Source organism: Syngnathus leptorhynchus, chromosome 20 (genome assembly GCF_054491065.1).
Source record: "Syngnathus leptorhynchus isolate UIUO chromosome 20, UIUO_Slep, whole genome shotgun sequence".
Taxonomy (NCBI): Eukaryota; Metazoa; Chordata; class Actinopteri; order Syngnathiformes; family Syngnathidae; genus Syngnathus; species Syngnathus leptorhynchus.
Genome location: NC_141214.1, coordinates 1,709,815 through 1,734,144, shown reverse-complemented (window position 1 = coordinate 1,734,144; position 24,330 = coordinate 1,709,815). Strand labels below are relative to the sequence as shown.

The following is a 24,330-nucleotide window of genomic DNA, read 5'->3' as shown; positions in this document are numbered from 1 at the left end:
TTCGAGGTCGTGTGCACAAGGGTGAGACAGCACAAGCCGTAAAAACGGAGCACAGGTGATTAACGCTGCAATCAATTGTTTGATGACCATAACAAAACTAGCTGAGCCGTAGCCTCGTCACAATTAAAGTCTGCCAACGTGGTTTGGGATGAATTTATTCCAGTACAGTACATTACACGAGTCTTTCAAATAATTACAATATGCTACTATTTTTAAAAGGATTTTTGCACCATTTTCACCAGATAAACAAAACAGTATATTGTGGAATAAAAGCACTTGGGGTATATTCTTTTAATCAGCAAAGGTCACTAAATGGGTTTGTATTTTGTGCATGTCTGACGAAGGACAAACCAATTTTTTTGAAAAGTACAAGACCATTAAATCTACTTTAATGGTTTGACCTTTTAAATAGGGTTGTATTTGAAAAATTACTCCTTGAATTCATTTTTCTAAGAACCGATGTAAAAGCCAAATGGGATCTATTTAAAAAAAGAGAGAGACAGAAGTCTATAAATAAACTGGTGGACAAATAAATTAGCTTACTTGGGCCCGTTGGCGTGAGCTCTTAAAAGGCCTAACACTAAGTTATAAAGTGGCACATGAGAAAGCGCTTTGAAGCAACAAGCCTTTTGAAAAAAGAAAAAGAAAAAAAAGTATAGCAATGTCGCAAGTTGTTCCTGTTCAATAAATGAAAATTGCTTTAAAAAAAAGCGCTGTTCCCTTTGATTCCCAAATCAATTCTTTTTATAGCAAACCACATTTTGGAATTCAAAACTCTCCCAGAGGTAGTCAAGCTCAAATCAATGAGTTGGGAGTTTGGGAGGCCAGTTGCATGGCCGTCGATTTTATTCCAACATTAAAAGTTAAAGCATATCAAAAAGAGGATAGTACTACTTACCTCCATTTTGGACAAGCAGGGCAAAATGATCCCATTCAAGGCAACATAAGAAGCACAAAAGTGCTTCGCCATCACTCCCACAAACAATCATTGTCAATACCGCCTAAGAATTCAAAATGCCTTCCCAAAGTCCCACCCCATCCCATACTAGCAAAATACCCAACAGATTGAGCAGCGAGCGGTGAGAGAAATCTCGAGTTTGACATACCTGGAGAGACTTGCATCATCCGCTCCTGATATATTTGACAAGAAGCATGCAAGTCAGGAAAACATATTTAGCTGCCCTCTTTACCCCACATTCTATCTTCAAAAGTCCCTGGCATCCAATCCCCCATCATTTGCAAAAAGAAAACACAGAATAATCATCAGTCCTCCAAAGGTGAGGTTGGAACCCTCCCCAAAATCTTCTTTAGTCAGACGCTACAATGTTCATAAATACAGCTGTACTTCAAGCTCTTTTAATTTTAAGTCCCCTTGACATTTTTGGTGTGAGGTCTGTTTGCAAGGCTGGCGTAATAGGCGCACTGGGAGGGGTCACATTGCCCGGTAGGTCCCTGAGGGCCCGGTTGACCGGTGGGGCCGGGGTTTCCTGGCTCCCCTTGAGCTCCGGCTTGTCCCGGGCTGCCGTCTTTCCCATAACCCGGCATACCAGCCGGGCCTGTGGTCGGGAGACGGAATCGCTTTAGCATCAATCGAGAGGCGTCTAGTGCAGTGGTTCTTAACCTGGGTTCGATCGAACCCTAGGGGTTCGTTGAGTCGGTCTCAGGGGTTCAGCACTGCACACACCTGATTCGTGATAACGCATATCTGAACTAGTCTTGCAAAGGCAACAGTAGAAGTCACACTGATTTGTAAGGATCTTGTGAGTTCATGCATTGTGTTGGTTTTGTCATGCACGGCTCATTTTGTGCACCAGTAAAAAACATCTATGTCTTGAATTGGAAAAAAATAATTTTATTATTCACTAAAGAGAGATTCGGTGAATGAGTCTATGAAGCTGGGGGGTTCGGTACCTCCAACAAGGTTAAGAACCACTGGTCTAGTGTGAATGTTTTTAGTTGTGATATTACCTATTGCACCAGGAGGACCTTGCTCTCCTCTTTCACCAACCCCAGAATCTCCTTTGTCTCCTTTAGTACCTCTTTCACCTGAAAGGAACACAAATAGGCTCAGTGGATTGTGTCATCTGAAAGTCTTAGTTGCGGGCCGCTACCTTTGGGACCCGCGGGTCCCCTCGATCCTTCGCCTCCGTTCTGTCCGGGCATGCCCGGTTCCCCGGGTGGGCCGGGTCGCCCAGAGTTGCCGTCTTTACCCGGAAGGCCGGGCGCTCCCGGGCGTCCCGCGGAACTCTTCACATGGGCTGGTTGCATCTGAGCCACGAGGTAGGCCAATTTGGCTAGAAGAACAACAGAAAGACTCCATGAGGAAATGGACTCTTCCGATATGATGTGAAGCTGTTGCCTCACCATCCAATTGCTTGGACAATTCCTCCTGAATGAGCCTTCTCATCTGCTCCACTGATGCGGACTCCCCCTGAGGAGATGCGGATGATTCCGGATGACTGAATTGTCTGCAACGCATCATCCAGGCTTTTTGATACTTACTCTGGGTCCTGGTATTCCCGGATTGCCAGAAGGTCCTTGTGGCCCAGGAGATCCCACTTCACCTGGTGGTCCTGACATTCCCATCATCCCAGTGTGGCCCTTTCTGCCAGGTGGTCCTGTATTTCCCGGTATACCTGGTTCTCCAGATTGTCCCTTATCACCTTTGATGCCCCCGTCTCCCTATAATAGATTTGTGAGATGTGTTTTTTGGCAGAACTTGACTCAAAATCCCGGTACTTACTTTTTCCCCCTTAAAGCCACGATCGCCTGCTCGGCCCGGGATTCCCTACAAGACCCCAAAGATGTATTTAAAAAAAAAAAAAATGCAATATGTACTGGACATTAAATTAAATATAAAATACTGGTGTGAGCTACCTGTTTCCCTTCTGGACCAACAGGACCTGGCGGACCCTGGAAAATGAACAAAAATGTCAATATTGTGTAGATTAGATCTTCTAATTCCCAGACACTTACCGAAGGCCCCTTTGGCCCACTGAAGCCTGGTAATCCTGGATTTCCAGGTTCTCCCCTTTCCCCTCTCAAACCCTGAATGGCGGCAAAGACGTTGTAAAAATAAACAATGGGAATTGCCGTGTTTATATGAGTGTGATATTGTTTTTGCAGAATGATGGTGCATTGACAGACAACTCACCGGAGTTCCTGGGAGACCTGATTTACCCGACGGCCCCGGTTCACCCTGCTTGCCCTGGAAAGTAAACAAACCAAGAAAGAGGAGCGATGGACTCGGTTCCATAAATGTACTGCACGTGTCTTTCCACTTGACATGATGAGCTGAGTGGTGTGTTCATGCTCACTGGTTCGCCTCTTGGTCCAATGAGTCCTTCAGGTCCAGGAGGCCCCTTTTGACCCTGCCACAACAAAACAACAGTTTGCCAATATACAGCTTCACCGGCGGATGGGTTAAAAGCGAGCTTGTCGCCTCTTGACGATAAATGGGACAAAAATCTCATAATGTAGAAAGCTCCAGCAGCGGCTCCACGGTAAAATATAGACACGATTAAAGATTATTTTGGCACTCTGCTCCAAGCTTGCTTGAATCATCGCTGGGCTGGATTCCAGAAGATGTCGGGAAGCAATGCTGCAGCCTGAAGAATATTTTATGCAGTTTGAACAGGCCAGGATTTTCTATGGCCCAATATTTATCTCTACTATACAGCGTGGCTGTGAGGCACGACTACATTTTTTCCTTTATTACAAGCTTTTTATGCTTCCCACTTCTCTTGGAGGGAAAAAAAGTACACTTTCTATTTTTCATATGACAAACTAGTCATGACAGAGAGTTTATTAAAAAATATAAATAAACACACGGTACCTCCTTTCCAGGTTTGCCATCCCGTCCAGGTAATCCAGGTTTTCCATCTTCTCCCTGTTTGACGCATAAAATCATCGCATGACATTGACTAACCAGAGGCTGAGCAGCACTGTATTTGTTTACAGAGTATATTCTGTTTAGGAACACTTCTATACTGTGCATAGAATTTTAAATCTATATTATTATTATGATAAAAATATTCTATATTTTTGTTGCTTTGCTCACGTTTGACCCAGGAGGACCAGGTTCTCCTCTGTGACCCTTGAAGCCCTGAATAGAAAGGAATAGTGATCAACTCGCTGCCTTTGTGGTCTTTTAGACAGGTTTCGTTTATGGAGGCTACTTACTGGGAGTCCACGGAGACCGGGATTTCCAAGTGGTCCAGGTTCACCTTGTTTGCCCTGGCATAAAAAAAATGACTCTCATCATCACAGCTTCTGTCAGGCGACATTACTCGAGGCTAAAATATTCTACTTACCGGTTCTCCTTGTTCACCTTGGATACCATCTTTTCCTATTTTGCCAGGAGGACCCTGCAGTTAAGTGGAATGGATTGTCATCAAGCAGGACAACAATAGTTTGGACAAGACTGCAGTTCTTTATAGTTTGGCTGCTGCATCATAATTCTTACAATCGCGCCAGGAAGACCCGGAGGACCTTGGATCCCTTTGAGACCTTCTTTGCCCTATTAAAAACAGATAGGAAGAGTCATTAAAAAGAAAAAGGGAATACTAGACAGCGTAACGAGGCACATTACACGGTGTGACCTATATTGAGGAAAGCAGGTCTGCAGACTATGTCGCTTTTATAAGTGGGAAAGTAGAAGATTCTGGACTCACCTTCTCTCCAGGGGGTCCTTGGGGACCAGGAGGACCAGGTTGTCCGTCATTGCCCTGAACATAGACAAAATGTTTTCAAATCAAGCCAACGTTGCACATCTTCTAAGAATATTTGGTGCATCTATTAGAGAAAAGAGCGATTTACCGCTGCGCCCATCATTCCAGCAGGACCGGGATTCCCCGGAGGTCCAGGATGACCCTGCAAAATAAAAAAGAAATGACTCAACCATAATATATTTGAAATATTGAGGTCAAAAATGTTTGTCTGTTCACCTTTTCTCCCTTATCTCCTGGCATTCCAGAAGTACCTCGGTCACCTTTAAGTCCCTGTGTGGATAAATTGACAAACAAATATATGTAAAAAAAAAATAAAAATTGCTTCTGCGATAAGGAAAAGCGTTAATGTGCCAACTTGCCTTTCCTCCATCAGCTCCAGGAGGTCCTTGAGGTCCCGGTAGGCCCATTGCGCCCTGTAATGACACAGCAGACACTCAATCTTGTCCTGGAAGACTAAGCGTGGCCTAATTGCTCACTAGTGCCCCCAGAAGAGGCTCGACTAACGACGCAGACTGCGTCTGGGCGTACTTTGATTGATGAGCACACATTAGTAACTTGGACCTCATGCCTCATTTTAGGTCTAATGAATGCACTCACACGCAAACACACATTCCATTGACTTTACATGAAGGCAAAGCTGATATTGATGCAGAATACAAACGACTGTGTCTTACTTGATAGCCATCTTGACCATCTTTCCCAGGAGGTCCTTGTTGTCCTTTATCGCCCGGCAGTCCCGGGACACCTGCTTGTCCAGGAGGACCTGCTGGGCAGTCTGAGCAAATGTCCTAAATGATGCCAAAAAAGGCGCTTTTAGTTTTGACTGTACACTTTAATTCTCTCAAAACAAGTAGCTGTGCTTACCTTCAGTTTGATGTCGGAAAGGTCTGCCGCTTTTCCCTACAGAAGATGATCATAAAGTATCAAACTGAATTGTCATTGAAAATAAATAAATAGATCATTTGATCCATTCTTACAGGCTCTCCAGGTGATCCCTTCTCGCCTGGTCTTCCAGGTAGTCCCTAAAAGGAGAATAAAATGGTGGTTTACATGTATGAAGCACATTGAGTCCATATTAAAAAAACAAATAAAAGTTTCGCCTCACGTTATGCCCCGCGGGTCCGTCGGGACCAGCTATGCCAGGCAAGCCCCTCAGGCCCTGAAAATCAGGAAAGAAAACAAATTGGAAGAAAACAATCAATAAAAATAATAACACAAAAATAATATCAAATATTAACATTAACATAAGATACAGTACAAAACTGCAAAAAATCCGGAAATTCAACTCACAGGTAATCCGGGATCCCCATTATTTCCAGGGGGCCCCTATAAAAAGACAAATTATAAAGATGGTCGAAATATGAGCGGCACAGTACGACAAAAATGGCTTGTTTTGGCGATCATACCTGAGGTCCTATTTTGCCTTCCCCTGGGGAGCCCCTGTCCCCTGGTAACCCTGGCTCTCCTCTTAATCCCGGGGGACCCTGAGAGACACAAACCAAATTTATTAGCCACTCTCCTCATCCTCAGTAAAGTATGTGAGCAGTAGTAAAAGCAGTAGTTCTTTACTGAGGATAAATAATACATGCCTGTAAGTATTGTCTGTCTACATGTGTTGCTGCAACACTTGTGTTCAACTGTGTCCACCCTTGACCATACACAGAGAAACATAAAATCCTATTACCTTTGGCCCTGGGGGTCCTTCATTTCCCCGTGGTCCCGGTTCTCCCTGTCATATCACAAACGATGTCAATTAAACAGCTCGGAAACACAAACACCTCATATAAATCTCTTAAGACCAAATCATTAGGCATTAGCATGAGAAAGTGTGTACGGGTTCATTCCTCAATGCACATAAACGGCAAGAGGGAGACCTCTGGGCCGCACCTGGCTGCTGTAAAAAGAAGAATGAAATAAATAAATGAAAATTAAGACAGCTTCCTGTTTGCCTGCGCTTCGTCAGCAGCTCTGAGGTGGGAGAAGAAAAAAAAAAAAAATGGATGGAGGCACACGTTGTGCTGTAGCACAAAATGTGCCAACTCAGGCTTGTTGTGTTGCGGTTCAACATATATGCACAACACATGTGGAAGAAAATATATGTCTTTTTTTTTGTGGGAGTAGAAGATAAATAAATGATGGATGAACATTTACTGACGCTTATACGAGCCAGGTGGAACACTGCAAAGTGTAACAATAAACCCAATTTTATAATCAATTTCTTACAGTTAGTCCATCTTTTCCCTTCCCTGTTGGTCCTTGGGGTCCAATCAAACCAGGTTCTCCGGGGAGTCCTCGTTGACCTGCTTGCCCTGTTTTGCCCGACTCCCCCTAAAGAAAATAAATGTTTCATGATGATATATTACTAACCAAAATGGAAATGATTTGTTGTTTATCCAGGAACACTGATTTGGAAATGAAATGTATGACCTTGTCTCCTCTCTCTCCAGCAGGACCAGGAGGCCCAATGATGCCTGGTATGCCCTAAAAAAAAAAAGCAGTTCCATTATAAAGCGAGACTTGTGTTTAGTCAGATATCAAATTGTGCATGCATACCTACCGCATTGCCTGGTAGCCCTCGAGGCCCTTCAGGACCAGCCACACCAGGAGGCCCCTGCAGCAGCAAACACATTAGTGGTTACGATACTATGCACTATTATTGGGCTTCTCACTTTCAACTCACTGGGTCCCCAACACGTCCTGTCTCTCCTTGAAGTCCTGTGTCTCCTTTTGAACCCTAACAAGGAAGAAAGGTCAACCCAAATATGATTCATTGATTGGTTAATTAATGAATCCTTTTTTTGTAATTGCTCTTGTGGTTTTACAAACCAAGTCTTACCGGTAGTCCAGGTGGACCCTTAAAGCCTTGCTCACCAGGTAATCCTCTTGGGCCCTTCAGGCAAAGTATATGTATTAGCACGCTTGATTTAATTGAGCAATTTATTTATTATTATTTATCAGTATCTGTGTTGTCCAGCTGTGAGCAGTACAACTTCATGAGGTTTCTTAATGTGTCTTTGATGACATCTTGTGGATTATTTTGCACATTGCAAAAAATATAGTTTAAGGAATACTCGAGAGACGTCAAAAATATATCTCACCATCTCTCCAGTCTTTCCTTGGTCCCCTTTCTCTCCTTTTTCTCCTGGTTTTCCCTTCATAAAATAATGGAACATTGTCACTTTTGTGTACCTTTAAATATTTCATCATTCTGTTTGGAGATAAACTTTTTTTTTTCATGGTATTGTTGTCAACTTACAGGTTCACCTGGCTCAGGAATGACCTCTGCTACCTGTGAAGAAAAAAAAAAATCCCAATGTATTTTAATTATACTTTTGGAGAACATCATTCAATGCAATTTACATTTCCAGGCACGCCGGGCAGTCCCCTGTCTCCTACTTCACCCTGAAAGCAGAAGAAGAAGACAATTTAGCTTGATTTATTTAATATTGGGTCACCATCGATTTAACAATGACAATTTCTATACCTTGTCACCCTTTTCACCTTTTGGGCCAAAAGGTCCCACTTGTCCCCTGTCACCCTAAATATATAAAATAAAATGGAATTAATCATTTACATTTTTATTCTTATGTTTTTATATATACTTATATACTATACATACAGGACTTCCCCTCTCTCCTCTTGCTCCATCAGCACCAGCTAAACCGGGCGGGCCAGCTAATCCCTGTTTCAAAAAATAAAAAACTTCATTTCTAAATTCAGAATATGAAAGAAAAAACATAATGGATAAAAAAAAATCCACTCACTCGCTCCCCTGGAGGCCCTCTTGGTCCTGGAGGCCCTTCATCTCCCTAGAAGGTGTTGAGGGGAATCACATGGACATTAAATTGGAAGATTTGCATAACGGGAAAGTCGTCAAAAAAAAAAAAAAAAAAAAAAAATGAAATTGTGAGATTCAGAGTCGTCATAGAACCTTTGGTCCAGCTTTGCCAGGAAAACCATCCGTTCCACGCTCTCCTCTGGGCCCCTTTCAAGAAATCAAACAAGTCATACTTGGTATTGTACGGTCCAATAATACCTCCTTGCCTCAGTTCAAGTTGCACAATATAATTGACACAAACCATGGCGCCATCGTTTCCAGGAGCACCGTCCAGCCCGTCCTTACCGGGAAGACCCTTTTGAAGGTGACAGACATGAAATATTACAGTGTTGTTTTAATTAAATTTAATAATTCAACTTCAACTTACAGCCTTTCCAGCCTCGCCAGGTTTGCCGGAAAATCCAATTTCACCCGGCAGACCCTTTCAAATGAAAAAAAGGAAATGATCAAATAAACCAGTCAGGTATATGATGTGTCTTGTTATTATTAATAAATAAATACAGAATTATGTTTGCTTACAGGTGGGCCAGTGTTGCCATTTTTCCCCGGCGGTCCCGGTGGACCTATTGGACCCTGCAAAATAAACATTTACAACCTGAATATAAGTTACAAGTGAAAGCCTGCAGCAAAATTATTTGACACAACCTGCAAAGTTAATTTGAAGCTCAACGACGCCCTCCAGAGAAGCAAGTCTTTTTTTTTTTTTTTTTTTTTTAATACTACTTTGAATAATTGAGCAGTCCGTAGTGTTAAAATATGAAATAAATGCGCATTGCTTAATTCTACAAAAATGAAACACGTCCTTACGATCGGTCCGGGGAGTCCGTCCACTCCGGGCAATCCACTTTCACCCTTCTTTCCCTGGAAAACAAATTAAGAAGAAAAAGCCAAAGATGAAAAATAAATTTTTGCTTAGGAAGAGAAATAACGACTCACATTAGTAGAGCAGCTAAAATAAAATTAATTGCAGCACATTTTCATGTTTATAAAGTTAACAGCACTCAGTGGTCAGGGGTTCTAAAACTTTTTATACCAAGTTAAAAAAAATAATCCTCTCTAAGCACTGCATTCATAATCAACATTTAAATTCAGCGGTAAAATTATGCACAAATTGAAGAAAAAATACAAATAGGAAGAAATAAAATAATAACTGTATTAACAAGGAATTGAGCTGAAAAGTAAAAAAAAACATTTAAAAACAAAAGGTTCTTAAAGGTTGAATTAAAATAAATGATCCAAAAGGTAAATACAACTGAACTGTATTCAGGCAGTCATTATTACTCATACCACTAGAGGGAGCCCCTACAACACAATTTGAGCTCCACTAGTCTGAAAGAAGTCTCTGTCCTCATTTGTATTCTGCAAGTTCCGATTGTCTGTGTTTTAAGTTGAAAACCACTGGGACCAAAGATCCACTTGGTGGATGCTACATAAAAAGAACACTCTGCTCATTAATTAGCGCAAAGAATTAACATTGAGGTTTTCTAAATCGTCTCTGTGGGCTACGATTCATTTAGCAATGAGATTAAACTCTGTCTGCTGTCATGGGCCTTATGTTTGGTTCGCCGGAGAACATCTCAGGAGAGGAAAACCGTCCAACCGGAGCTCTCATGGTTGTTTGTTTGCTAGCAATTAGCTTCATTCCCTTGTGGAGCACGGCTTTAGAAAGGAACCGGTCAGGGAATCATTTTGGTGCAGATCTGAATGATGGTGCATATGATGGGAATTCCTTAATAATGGCTGAAAAACAAAATCCTCACCCTTTGCCCAAACTCCCCCGGTTCCCCCGGTATCCCCTGTCGACCCGGAGGACCCTTTGAAGCAGAAAGCTTGGTTACATCGCTGCCTTGGTGAGCATCCGCGTGCATCTGAACATTTCCCAAAAGGAATCATGCGGGAAGAATGAAATCAATCCTTACAGGTGGTCCCGGTGGGCCATCGGCCCCAGGAGGCCCTGGAAGCCCAAGTTCTCCCTGAAATTGTTCACATGATTATTAGCATGTAGCAAAATTATATTACCATGGTAACTCACCTTTTCTCCTCTTAGACCCTCTTTTTGGAACTAGGGGGGGAAAAAAAATGATTAGTCGTCACTTATTTATTCAAATGTGTGTGTGGGTGATTTTGGCACTGACCACATCACCGGGTAATCCGGGAATTCCTCGCTCCCCCTACAAGGCAGTTCCCGCAAGAAGAAAAAAAAAGGCACATCATGACTACATTTCCTCGGGCGACATGATAACGAGTAGTTCCCGATGACAATGTGTGCGCATGGGCGTGACCAGACCGAGAAAGTCGCAGACAAATGAGGGTGCTGACTTTGGATGGTACCAAAACAGACAGAGGAATGTCTGGAGTGTTTACAAGCCGGCTTTAAAAAGCTGTTACCAAATGATTGACAGAGACATTATTGTTGGAAACGTACCTTATCACCTTTGACCCCACTGGCCCCGGGCAAGCCGGCCTGACCCCTCAAGCCCTGAACAATTTAGAAAAAAAATAAGACGACGACAACGACACGCAAATATTCCATACTTTATTGGCAACGTACGTCTTTGCCGTGAATGCCAGGTTTTCCAGGTAATCCATCCAAGCCGCGCGCACCCTAAAAGGAGAAAGATGGCGGCAAAGCACAACGTGAAGCTCCTCGTCACTTCATATCGAGCTGCCACGAGACGACAGCAAAGCCCGATGAAGTGCCTCAATTCACAATGACTGGTACCAAGATGGCGCCAAATCACTACATTTGACTCAACTCAATTCATCATCATGTAGTCATTCCTTAAAACCCCACAAGTTGGTGCCAAAGTACTACTTTTATACCACAAAAAGCTAGAATAGTCAGAGATGAACAAAAGAGGTCAGGTAAATGACTTCAAGTCCCTTCATCGCTTTCTCAAGTACTTTCTTAGTTTTGACCCAAGGAAAAAAAAAATGCTGAATTTGCAGCTTGAACGTGCGGAACATGTCACCAAGAAATGTTTTTAATGGCATTTCACTATGCTGACAACCTGCTCCACATCCCCGTCGCCGCCATGTGGCAAAAGCATCAGGCGGTCCACAGGTGGCTGGACCATTCTCGCATGGCGGTGATTGAGGTGTTTTCGTTTGTTTGCCGAAACCTCAGACGTCAACAAAGTATCTGCGCGTTTGGGAATGAGCTGCACTGGAGCCAAAATAAGCCCCCGCATGCAAAGCGGAATCAAACAAGTCACATCTGTTTACGCAATTTGATGTCCCTGGCTTTTGCCGAGAGGAACCGCTCTCGTTCTCACTGGCCCTCAGGCAGGAGCACAACATGTGCTTGTTTAACTTCACCTTTTCATCGTTTTACCAGATGCGTGGATAAGGAACCTGTTCCCACGGCCGGATTGCATATTTTTATGAGTGGATTACTCAAAAAAGGAGGAAGAAGCCAAGTGAGAAAACATTTTTAACAAAATAAAACAAAGTAAAGGTGCAGATTGCAAATGCAGCATCACTCACGCTTTGTCCTGTTGATCCCTTTTCACCCTTTTTCCCATCGACACCCTACGAGAAAACACAAAAAGAAATCTTACAATACTTATCGTAATGAATCATTTAATGCAGACACTCACGATGACGCCTTTTGGTCCCGGTGATCCTTGATAACCTGCATCACCTTGAACGCCCTGAATCGGAGAAAAACACAATCATTTGATTGGAACAAGTGTTTGTCATTGCCTAAAACCGCCACCGGAGGCCGCCAAAGGATTACTTTAGTCTAAACGAAGCTCCTCAGCTCACCTCAAATTGTTTGCTTAGCGATGAGGGGCCGCCAAATCAGTACTGTTCATGCTAAAATGATGTTTTTTATTGTGAAAGTGGATCACCCACCTTTTCTCCAATCAGACCAGGAAGTCCTGGAATGCCAGCCCGCCCAGCTTCTCCCTATCAAAGCAATAAAACAAACAGGTGTACCACTTCCAATTCAATCTCAAAATAAATCTGCACAACGAGTATCTACTTTTTCGCCTTTGTCTCCAGATTCGCCGTCGATACCGGGAATACCGCTGACTCCCTGTCACATCGTAGAGAGAAAAACAAAAACAAAAAAAAGTCAGGACGGGTCAGCAAACTGCTTGGATTGATAAAGCAAACGGGCTGCGAGTCCAGGTTCAGCAATGGCAGACCTTCTCTCCTCTTTGACCGGGGGCACCTGTCAAGCCTATGCTGCCTCTATCGCCCTGTTAAAACAAAATTGGCGTTATTCACGCCGACCCAGCCACACTCGCTCGGGCATGCGGGGAGACGACGGCGTGCTGTCACGACCTGTTAGCGCCACAAAAGTCAAAATTGGTTATGAGTATTAGCGAACAGGGGGGGGGGGGACTCCATTTTGCTCTGATTTATTGAAGCCTGCTATGGATTTAGTACCTGGATCTTTAGTAAGAAAAAAAAAGTCTTGGAGAAATGGCTTTAAGGTCGAACAAGGTCAAACGTATAGACTGTAATTTGAACACACGTCATTTCTTTCATCCCAGATTAGGATAAAGACTGTCTCCGCTCACAAGGGGATTGCCCTTGTGAGTACGCCACTGAAAGGTGCAATTAGAGCCAGTGAAAGCGGGAGAAGGTCACTTTCACTCCCGTGCAACTCAATGACCGAAATGGCTTTTTTGTTTTTTTTTAAGACGCAGTGCAGGCCTGGTTTATGTCACAATTTTTTGCTGTTTAAGCAACAAATTGTGCCCAGCTATAAGGCTGGAGAGGGGAGGGGAAAATGGAAAAATGAAAATGAAGGTAGTTTTTTCATGCAGTTCATGTCATTAAAGAGTCAATAAATGTCTATTTGGGATGTTTGCATGAGATGTTTGGCAACATGTCGTTAATGAGCAAGCATGCTGCTAGCAAATGGTGTTTAATAAGGCCCATGCAGTGAGCGAGCCACAGGTTTGACTTACCTTCTCACCTCTTTCACCTCTAACAGAGATGACCTTGCCCTGCAAATAATTAATCGACAGGGATTAATTATTATCGAGGCTGGCGGAAAGCCAGAAGAGACAGAAGGGAAGCATGCGCTCTGAAATGACTTGTGTGTTTGCCAGTCAAATGAATGATTCTATCTTTAATTGCTTGTTTTTTTTTTTTCATACACTTTCTCCTTTTTCTCCTCTAAGGCCCGGCAGACCGGAGGCACCTCGAGGGCCGGCTTCACCCTGTAAAAATAGTCCAGACATTGAAACAACACCATCAATTATTTGACCAAACTATGACTAAGAGATTGGCGCAGAAGACCTTTTCACCCTTGAGACCGACACGGCCCGGTGCGCCAGCCGCTCCCTGCGAGGAATCAAAAACCATTCAAGAACAAAAAGCCTTGCGGGATTACAAGTCAGGAGGACGAGCAGAAGGAAAGAAGTCATTCACCTTGTCTCCGGCAGGGCAGGAGCAATTCGCTTGAGGGCCTCGCTGCTGCTCCACCGAGGTTGAGGTCGGAGTGGGGATCGCGATGGGAGGAGCCTCGGTCGCAATTTTTTTAGGGCACTGGATTGAGACATATGTCATTTGCAGCATATATTGAAAAATGGATCAAAATTCTTTGCATGCAAAAAGGTCATCTTGAGAAGCTTGGTTAGAAAACATGAGCTGTGGTTGCATGTCAGGATATGACTGAATATTGCACTATTTCACTGGAAGCAGGCCCAAAATAAGATCCAAGTACTCACAGGCCCGTTGGGTAAATCACAGCAGGTTTCAAGCTCGGCGTGTTTGGAGTCGCAGTAAATAACCATCCTCTGGAGGTCAAACTGCGCCGGAAAGAGAGAGACAGGTGAGCGACGCTGCCGCCTATTCGGATGGAGAATGTTTGGCGGAGACGCTCACATCAATAGGCACGCTGTCGTACAATCGCTTCCCGATGACCGTCTTTCCTTGGATATCGATGTCCTCCCTGTCGCCGATGGGGAGCGTCTGGATGTGTTGACAGTCCAGGTAAAGGGAAACGGTCTTGGCCTGCACGCTCAGCCCTATCTTGTGCCAGTTGCGGTCAAACAGGTTGTCCACTTCCGAGTTCCTGAACACAACTCGGACGGCGTCTTTGGTTAAGCCCACGGCGTTGTACTCCACCGCCTTGTTCTCACCGTCCAGCCTGATGGACACCTGACAGGACGGACAGAAGACAGTGGCTAATTGGAGCGCTATAATATTCACACTCTAAAATTAATTCTAAAATTGGAACAATAATTCAAATGAAATGAAATCAGCTAAGAAAAAGTCTTAATATAGAGTCATAATAATAATAATAATGATAATAGTTCGAGTGGAGTGATCGGATCTGAGTCAAAAACATCATAATCGAGCCATTTATTGCATTTGTGACCCACCTGTGGGATTCCATATTTGTCAAAGATCTGCCAGAGGTACCAATCTTCTCGTCTTGAAGTTTTCCTGAATTTAAACGTTGTCACAAAGGCATACTCATCTGGCAGCCCCTGAGGGTACACGCCTCTATGGAAGGAAAGCACATTTTGCACCATTACAAATAATAGCATCTCGAATGACCGTGGATTAATCACATGTACAGTTTGAGGGTGGCCTTGAGAACATTGGATCCTGTGTGTGTTTCTAACCTATGTGTATGAAAACTCCCTCGGGGGGGGGGGGGCTGATAAAAATGGATGTGTGCTCGGCGACTCACTCCGTCTGCTGTACGATGGGCATGGTGCCGAGCCGAACGTACGCACTCTGACCCTCGTCTTGTCTGGTGCCCAGAATATTTCGGACACTGAAGTACTCCATCAGGTCGAAGCCTGCGTGCACGAGAAGACAGGAGAAGCGCACATACGTCATTGGCCAGCATTGAGGTCAAGTCAGGATTTATATGAACGTCAGTGTCAAACATTGGTTTCTGTGTTAGAAGCGAGAGGAAAAAACGAGTCACTATCACGGCTAAACTGCCTTTAAGTGCACGTGTGTGCGAGTTTGTCGCTTGAAGTGGCGTGACCACAGACCATACGTTCGTGCGGCGTGGACTGGACACTCCCTCATAAAATAAACAAACGCCGTCGCTATGACAACGGCTGCTGATGCCCACGACTATTTTTTCCAGATGACCCGACGGCCATTTTGTAAATTCCTCACATTAATAGAAATTGTAAATCCATGGCAGGGTTACAAAAGGTTATTATTTATCTAGCATTTTTTTGTTGTTGTTGTTTTTTAAACATAGCTTTGCCCTCCATAAAAGTCCAATTAGCTTAACACGAACAGATAATAGGAAATACCATTGACGGGCTAAGGAACACCTTGTCTTTGGTTTGACAAAATGCAAACATGTCTCTTTCCAGCTGTCTGATTTGACCTTTATAGCATTTTTATTTCAGCACATAGCACCATTGCATGCATAGCTGGCTTTCCTGTTTGCAGGTCACCATTTTGCACACCACGCCGCCTCTGTGTGGTTGTTTGGAGGCCTTCCTTGCTCAGAGTTGTAATTTGGACTGGCCATTCATGCTGTATAATCAAGTCGGAAAAGTTATTTTGGACGGCTAGAAAAACGAGCATTTGTTGGGAGAGATGTGGTGGTGGTGGTGTGTGGGGGGGGGGGGGAATCTGCCAGATGAGTTCACGGACCGGCGGATGCGACCATGCAACACGTTCAGGCGGAAGGGGCCGACCAGACGGCCCAGGGTGAATACAAATCTGGAACTTAGTGGTCACAACCTGATATGTAAACTAATCTAAAGTTTGCACTAGAAAAGCAGAACATTCCTTTTTGACTTTCTGAGCATGTTTCTTGACAGCAGGGCTTGATTGGAATGTTATGAATCAGCCAAAAATAATAAATAAATAATTTAAAATATATTACATTTATTCATTTATTTATTTTAATATTTGTTTATTAAATATATTATATGATTATATTATGAAATATAATGATATAAAAAATAATATAATGAGCGTGATCTAGGGACTAAGGAATAGAATCCATCTTAATGAATGACCCCACGAGAGAGAAACAGGCTACTACGAGTGGGTGAATAATTTCCCCCCGCAAAAAGTAACTCCGGCCCGCGGCTCTCATTCCACAATGGTAGCAGGAGCGCAAGTTAAGTCCTTGCATCTGTTTTTTCTCTCGACGCGATGCACGTGGGTGGGAGATCCAGACAGGAACTCGCATCGCCCCGAAAGACATTCGAGTAACAACATCCCAACTTTCTGGAGAAATGCTGTCCAAGGGTTCTGAGAAAGGTTGAACTGGAATCCCAGAGTACAGTTTAACCGTTTTAGAAGTCCTATGAGTATTCGAGTGCCGATATCAAGTCATTTTCCTATTTGGAAAGCGTATGTCTCAGAGGCACGCAGGTTACATGAGAAGTTCATGTCGACGTGAACATGCTACAGAAAGTAAGCATGCACCAGACACTTCATTAGGTACACCTGCATTATTTAATAACACCTATGAATATCAAGTATGAATGATCACGTGTTTGGTTTTGCACATACCTGGAACTTGTTGAAGGCCATAACTTGGGCTGTCTTGTTTAAAGCGATCAGGTTGCACGTTCATGTTTGGACATAATACGTCTGAAGGGGAAAAGACACGTTAGCATACAGATAAAGCAATTATTATTATTAAAACATTGGATAGTTTTGCGTTAAACATGGCTTGAGCACAAAAAGGCAAATAGGTGATTTTTCAGTAAACATTCCCATTTTGAACGGGTGTCACTGTGATGTTTTGAAAAATCCCCTCGACCCTCTAACAGGTGACGTGGAGAAAAGACGAATGCCTTTTGACTGTCTGAGAGCAGAGGAGGTTGTTTTGGTCCAGCGCAAGGGGGCCCACTCCAAAGTCAGTCTTACGTTTCTGTGCAAACGTATTTTACACATTGCAATGACAGAAGGAAAGACAACACCGGTGGAATTTAATGGCAGGTTTGCTATTTGTGTAAAGACGGCAGCTCTGTTACCCCAAAACACATTCTGTTGATTCTGTTAAGCCAAAACAAACATGGGACATTTTGCAAAAACACAACATGGGTTTCTTGACAATAGCAGCAATAATTCATTTAGAAAAAGAAGTCATTTGTTTTCTTAGCTGTACACAGGGACAAGATGTTGCAATTTCGCAATCCGGCCACAAGGTATGCAGAGCTGCAGTGTTAGCCTTGATTAGCATTAGCAAGTGGGAGGGGTTTTGTGCTTACTGCATGCATGGCTCTTAATTGCCATGAGACAATTGCTACGATTATGAAATTTCAATCAAATCTGACCTATGGTTGATCATTTTTACTATTTCCATTTTGAGGAGTCTTCATTGTTTCCCAGCAGAAATTGCACAAGTGCGCGTCACCGCTTTGGAAGTCGCGCTGCCATGACACTCGGCACGCCGGACACGAACGGCCGAGCTACTCCCTGCACTTGTGGCCCTGCAGGCTATAATTTAAGGATCCGGTTGCGAGTTAAAATGGTAGCAATGCAAAAAAAAGATTGCACTATGGAAGGGAATATCTCAGACGTATTTGCCAATTTATTTGATCAGCGGAAGCTAAATGTTGATTTTTACAACAACTACAAATCTACGTATTCATTCAGCTCTTATTACTTTTGAATTTCAACCGATGGATTTCATTTGGTCATTCCAGTTCTGTCCGATCGCGTCGACGCATACGATGATTCTTTTTTGTTGTTGTTGCAAGTATTGACTATAAGGTAATTGAACGCTGACGTCAGGGCGGACACACTTAAAAGAAGGAGAGCTGTAATTTTCCGGGTGAAAATAGCCTGCACTGCTCAAGCGACTCCACCGCTGATATACTTACAGGCTCACTTGTGGTCGTTTGAGAGATTACAGAAATAAAAACTTGCTGGTAGGGAAAACTTCACCTCCCGCTGTCGTCTACATTTAGGAATTGCCGCCACCCAAGGGGTCAGTTATGCAAGGTTAAAGGGCAGATGCTTTGAAATGAATAGCCGAGCTTTCAAAGAATCGCGTTCTGTTTTTCTTTTGTTTTTTTTTTAGCTCGGTGACACAATTCAGTGACAGGTTACAGCGAAACCCGAGAATCAGATCCTGTAAAATTAGTAGTGCATTTCCTCTTTGTCGCCTAAGACACAAGGCCTCGTTTTCTTCCCTCCCGGGGTTATTTTTGGCAGGAATTTTCATGTGTTGGACTAGAACGCATCCATCATTCCCTGTGGCGTATTTATATTGGGAAAAATAGTCAGGCACCAACCACTGAGGTACGCGACAAAAAGCATGCACGACAAAGAACAATATGTAGACACAGCGGTATAGGCTGACCACTTGTTGCTCTGAAGAATTTTTGGGTCCAAATCATTTGTGATCCAAATGAAGACGACTAGCGTTTTCAGATAAGCCTTTTCTGACATTTAAGGGTGTGCACACTTTTGCAACCACACCATTTCTGTTCTGTATTTGTGCTACCTGTCCCGAAATCTGTGAAAACAAATTTCAGTTGAGTTGTATCGATTATAGGTCGCGTTTGAGCAGGAAGGGGTGTGTAGACTTTTGATAATCTGTCTCTCTCTCATTGCCAAGTAGTCAAATCCTTTTCCAAGTGAAAAATTGTAAAGAAAGTGACTTACTTTCGCACAGCCTCCTCCTGAGTCGCCCCCTGATTTTATCGATGGCGTTGAAGTCCGTCACGTGGAAGACGTGGGCGTTCTTGGGCTCTGCCGCAATCTCCTCCAGCTCCACCTTGAGTGCTTCCCCGATGCCCACCGCAAACATCCTGACGCCAGCCTGGGCGGCAGCCTTGGCCGGCTCCAGGACGTAATCCTGACTTCGGCCGTCCGTAAGCAAGATGGCCACCTTCTGGATCCCCTTGGCGGCGGGCCTCGCTCCGTTTTGCTCCGAAAAGATGTTGTTGGTGGTGTAGCTGATAGCATCTCCGGTCATTGTATTCCCCCCCAGGTAGCGTATGTTCCTGGCCGCTTGCTTCACCTCCTCCAGGCTCCCGTGTCTCCCCAGGTTGAACTCGGTGGTGGGCCGGTCACTGTAGCGAACCACGGCCACTCGGGTCTTGTCCGGAGCCACGTCGAAAGACTCCACCAGGTTGGACACCCATTGCCTGATCTTCTCAAAATTCTCCTTGCCCACACTGGACGAGGTATCCAGGATGAACGCCAAGTCGTAGTGGACGTTTTTGCACCCTGATGCCAACAAAAGAAACATCAACGTCGTCCTGAACTAAACCTAGCCCAAATTGTCTTACCTGCCCTCTGAGCTTCTGCTCTCTCTCCAGAAAGAGTCACGGCCAGGATGACCAAGACCAGTGTGATCCTACATCCCAGTCGGAATTCCATCTTGGTCTTGGTTTGGTTCTCCTTATTTTACAAGCACCATGCAAGTCTGTGGTCTGTGGAAACAACCTTACATGAGCGGCCAAATGTAACTGGGATCAAATTTTAATTTTTGCTTTCTGCCTTGTCTTCTCATCTGCTGTCCAGTTTCTGAACTTTGGCAAAGGATGTCCTCTATTCTCAGGATAATAATACCTACGACCGAAATACACGAGCCTCCCAAAGGAAACTGGCCTCACCAAAAATTGTTGGGAAAATGTGCCAAACTACTTTGACCATGTCCAAAAAAGAAAATATGACTTTGCAGTTTTTTACACTGGCTGCAATTAGAAATACGATTCACTATTGTGGAAGATGATATCGTAGGAGCATCTTCTGCATGCCTGCCTGTGTGGCAATGACACAAATGTGTCACATCAACACAAAACCCTTTTGGCAAATGCGTGAGCGCTCGTAGCCATAACAGTCTCATCCCTTCTGGAAAAGATGCCTCACGTCCGAGGCGATCGCTATAGAATTTAGAATTCAGTCGCTAAGTCAGAAAATGAAATTGGAGGTGGAGTACATTATTTGCTGTTCTTATCTGATGGGCCATTTGGTTATTTTGGTTTCACTGGCCCTATTCACCGTATTGGCCAGGTTACAGCAACTAATTACCACCAATTTGTCTGGGAACGCCGGCCAATTCTCCAAAACACACACACACACAGGTTGTCAGTAGTCCTGCCTGTAATATGTTCAAGCAATAATCAAGCTGAGCGTTGCTGGAAATGAATCTTGATGCTTGTTCCCATTTCCTTTCCATTTCTGTCAATGGTTGACTTGGGAATGCAAGCGAAGATGCATTTAACAGAGGCGTCATGTGAAAAGCAGATCAGATTTTTCTTTCTCTCATTGTAACCCAGCAGAAAAGACAACAAAAGTCATTTAAAAAAAAAAAGGCGGTTCATTAATTGAAATTAAAAACGTGGGGTTTTTTGGGGGAGGAAAAAACAAAAAAACTTTAAGACTTGTTCTTACCTGCCCCGTAAAGTGCGACCCCTTGCCCCCAGGCCCTTCCCGCCCGTATCAGCAGGCCTGCAGCATCTTGATCCAAATTACGCTAAAGTGGCGTCAAATTGTGTTGAAATATTCCCGGGTGAAAATCCAGTGTGCAGTTCAAAATGTGAGATGGCTTGAAAGAACCTTGCGGAGGGAGAGAGGGAGGGAGCAGAACAGTGGTGGGAGGGAGGGAGGGAGGGAGGGAGGGGTGTTGGCTTTCATGGTACTGCTTTAAAAACGAGGTGGCCTATGCTTCGCTCACACATAAAAAGCAAGGCCAATTATAGATGCAACTTTCAGGATATTTTGGTCCCCCCCACCCCTCTTACGTTTTTTTTCTCCCCCCCTCCCCTCCCCTCCGTTCCTTTCAAGCTGAAGAGCCTCTCTTACTTTTTGAGCATCCTGCCGCCACCACAAGAGTCCACATTGGCACGGTGGCGACGCCCTTTTGGGGCTGCTCCCGCTGGGCCGGGCCGGGCCGGGCCGGGCCGGGGCAGGGCAGGGGCCGCACGCTTGTGGAAGCAGGCCTGTGTTTAAGTTGGCCCAATGATTACAGAACAGCATTACTTGCGACGTGCCGTTAGATGGAGAAACTTCCATTGCTTCTCTGATCCTATTACGCAAATTTAGTGCGGCTCTGACAGGTTTACATGGATTGGACCACAACATCTGTCATTTTATTTTTTATTTTTTCATTACATTGGGATTTTTTCCTTCTGGGCTGATGGCCAGTTAATCACAGGGCGCATTTCAACAAACTATTTGTCGATTTACAGCGAAATTACAATTTATTTATTATTTATCTAGCAATTTTTTGCCATAACAAAGCTCTTTACAAAAAGTCATAATGTCAATGTGAATTTGCACATCAATGTTGATTTAGTTTTTATCTGCAAGCTCAAACTAGTTAGCCCATTTGAGTTCTCAGTGACTTATTTCACATGCATTTCCATTTTTTTTTTTTTTTTTTTTTTTTTTTTTAACTGACTACCATTGCTAGAAGAGGATTTCCCACTCACATCGAGCCAATTGCGAGTCTTTAATTAACACAACATGCGTGTTTCTTGAATGTGGGAGGAAGCAGGAGAGAGAACCTCGAAACAGAAAATGATTTAACCCCTTTAAAGTGCTAACCACATGTTCCATCTCCATTTGGAGTATATCAAGCAAACAATTGTCCATCCCACATTACATTTTCCCTCAAAGGTTGACATTATGCGTTATGTGCGAAGGAAGGGACGCAATACGGAAAACAAAATCCACATAACCTTTGAAGTGGGTTACACCCTGAACGTTTGCAGGTCAAAGCCAAAAAGCCAAGTAAAGCTTGAACGTTTCTACATATTCAAATGTTCTATGTTACTTCTTTTTTTTTTTTTAAATCATCCGCCACAATCTTAGGAAATAAATCTCCAGAGCGTCAACATTTGAATGTGACAGACAAGAAATAACAGAGCCATTCCATCCAGGCCTATTTCCAGCCAGGCTATGTATAGATGGATGCACGCCACGGACGCCGTCCAATGTAGCAATATTACCTCTGTGCTATCGAGTTGCATCTCGCTTTTGGTTTCGTTATGCCATAGCTATGTCTAATAGGGAAACATGTCTCTGGCGCCACCTTGTGGCATCTATAGGCCACAGTCGGTCCTCTTCTGACCTCGAGGGACAAAGTAAGCTGACCCATGGCCTCCTTCCCAAGTGTCGCTGACAAATGGCAGTCAGGTGTTTTTGAATGGAGGCCATATTTAGTCGCTAAGCAAAACCGTTCAGACGCAATGGCGTATTTTTAACTCGTACTATACGAACCTCTTCAACAAAACACGTATTACGTAATTTGACTTGTTTACTTTGTGACTTATTGATTTCCCTTTGCTTATTTGCTTTCATGACATTATGTTATTTTCAGTGCATTCATAAAAACAAATTAATTTTCAACTAGTGGCAGATTCACACAGCTGATATGTGACTTGTAGTTATTTTTCTCATCTTGCCACTAGATGATGCCAAAGACCACCTCAGAAGTTAAAAACACAACTTTTTTCCCTACAATTCACTTTTGCCTATTCATAAGAGACATGGAGAAATGAAATCGTGAGTCATACAAAGATGAAATGTCAAAAATAACAGAAAAAGTAGATTAGAGTTCACTTGTATTTGTATATTGATGAAAATAAAACGAATCATTTTAGCCAATTCCAATTTGGCCTTCCTGAAGTAGCTATTTAAATATGTAAATGGTTAGAGTGCCTTGAGTATTACAGGCAATATCACATTTGATGAAATGCATTGATTAGATTCTCTCCTGTTTCATTCCTTCTGGGATCTTCCTCTAATCAAAGCGTGATAATGAACAAGATTCACCATGCAAGCCGGCAGCATTGTGCAACTCAATATGGAAGAAAGAAAATATACACAAGCCTGCAGGAAAGTGTCGATGCACGCAAGCTCAACAAGCCCGCTCGCTGTTTTCCATTTTAACTCCATTACTCAGCCTCATTTATTGAATTTGGGAGGATGACCGGAGCAGTTGAGCATCCTGATGGAATATTTCATGAAAATCCTCTACCACTGGACAAACAAAAATGGGTAAAAGAAACTAGGCACCTGCTTATTGCGGAGCTCCATCAGGGTTTCAAGGCAACTCGGCTCCACAAATTACAGCTCTGCAGCGCGAGGAGGCCCCGAACGCCCCTCTGCTAGTGCTCTTAATTGTGTGGCCCTCTGGTTGGCCTGACGTTTGTGTAGCGTGCGGTATAATTACGCCAACTTGGGCCACTGCTCATTTTCCCACCTACTGAACGCACAGCTGCACTGGAGAAAGATCAAGCTGTATTTTTGACCCCAACATAGGTGAAATGGTTCATCTCGTAAAACATCATTGAATTCAACACACCTCTGTTCTTGGCTGTGATTGGCCAATCCGCATATCTTCATGATGTCCACAGGTGAGCAAGAATGCAAATTGCAGAGATTCAAAGCGAGAGAGAACCCGTTGACTGTGATGCAGACCCGCTCCGGTATTGCAGCCGTGATAGAAGACAGAAGGCTTTTAAAAGCTCAGCATTTGTTTGTTTTATTATTCAAGTGTGCTATGGCTTCACCCAGCTGTGCCACGCCACCCAGTGAGTCACCCGCACCGAATCATGCACACATCCTTTAAAAGAGCAACAAAAACTTTGAAATCAACTAGGTCGAATGTTCCTTTACCTTGGGCTTTCTCTTCCTCCACTGCTGACTTTAGGCATGATCGTGTATAGGGTAGGCATGATTTGTTCAATCACAGAGAGGATGGAACATAAACAGCGGTAATGGGACATATGAAGCTAACAGAGGAATGGACAACCACTGGCGGAGCTAGAGGGGGTGGCGCGGGGGCACTGAACCCCCCCATCTTAAATAGGCTAGGCCGCCCCCAAGTGACAGATA

General features: G+C 43.7%; 1 protein-coding gene across 3 annotated transcripts; it reads right to left on the bottom strand.

Moving 5' to 3' along the window:
- Window positions 1–147: 147 nt before the first annotated feature.
- On the bottom strand, window positions 148–23,751 carry col22a1 (collagen, type XXII, alpha 1). 3 transcript variants are annotated; one of them, XM_085901282.1, is made up of 65 exons: window positions 23,509–23,751; window positions 19,773–19,916; window positions 19,144–19,710; window positions 17,038–17,118; window positions 15,230–15,341; window positions 14,916–15,039; window positions 14,416–14,691; window positions 14,259–14,339; window positions 13,960–14,076; window positions 13,828–13,872; window positions 13,686–13,748; window positions 13,494–13,532; window positions 12,723–12,776; window positions 12,557–12,610; window positions 12,427–12,480; window positions 12,168–12,221; window positions 12,055–12,099; window positions 11,120–11,173; window positions 10,994–11,047; window positions 10,704–10,739; window positions 10,601–10,630; window positions 10,488–10,541; window positions 10,329–10,382; window positions 9,376–9,429; window positions 9,088–9,141; window positions 8,936–8,989; window positions 8,810–8,863; window positions 8,662–8,715; window positions 8,495–8,539; window positions 8,350–8,412; window positions 8,215–8,268; window positions 8,091–8,132; window positions 7,987–8,019; window positions 7,829–7,882; window positions 7,567–7,620; window positions 7,411–7,464; window positions 7,288–7,341; window positions 7,158–7,211; window positions 6,954–7,058; window positions 6,415–6,459; window positions 6,137–6,214; window positions 6,021–6,056; window positions 5,836–5,889; window positions 5,708–5,752; window positions 5,595–5,630; window positions 5,405–5,518; window positions 5,090–5,143; window positions 4,947–5,000; window positions 4,819–4,872; window positions 4,674–4,727; window positions 4,466–4,519; window positions 4,314–4,367; window positions 4,183–4,236; window positions 4,061–4,105; window positions 3,836–3,889; window positions 3,318–3,371; window positions 3,155–3,208; window positions 2,977–3,048; window positions 2,878–2,913; window positions 2,744–2,788; window positions 2,503–2,682; window positions 2,365–2,431; window positions 2,112–2,294; window positions 1,969–2,046; window positions 148–1,556 (listed from the first exon to the last, which is right to left on the bottom strand). In XM_085901282.1, the coding sequence occupies exons 2-65, from the start codon at window positions 19,861–19,863 to the stop codon at window positions 1,363–1,365; spliced, it is 4,869 nt and encodes a 1,622-aa protein (XP_085757408.1). In that variant the 5' UTR covers window positions 19,864–19,916; window positions 23,509–23,751; the 3' UTR covers window positions 148–1,362. The 3 variants fall into 3 exon arrangements, with proteins under 3 accessions (XP_085757408.1, XP_085757409.1, XP_085757410.1); XM_085901283.1 differs by lacking the exon at window positions 12,723–12,776; XM_085901284.1 differs by lacking the exons at window positions 12,723–12,776; window positions 13,494–13,532; window positions 13,686–13,748; window positions 13,828–13,872.
- Window positions 23,752–24,330: the final 579 nt, after the last annotated feature.

What these genes read in the sequence shown, in the direction of transcription:
- col22a1 (XM_085901282.1), bottom strand. Translation starts at nt 19,863, where the DNA reads ATGGAATTCCGACTGGGATGTAGGATCACACTGGTCTTGGTCATCCTG. An exon ending in GTGATTTACCCAACGGGCCT is followed by an intron (nt 14,077 to 14,258) that starts GTGAGTACTTGG and finishes GTCTCAATCCAG; the next exon opens with TGCCCTAAAAAAATTGCGAC. An exon ending in CAGGAGATAAGGGAGAAAAG is followed by an intron (nt 4,873 to 4,946) that starts GTGAACAGACAA and finishes TTTATTTTGCAG; the next exon opens with GGTCATCCTGGACCTCCGGG.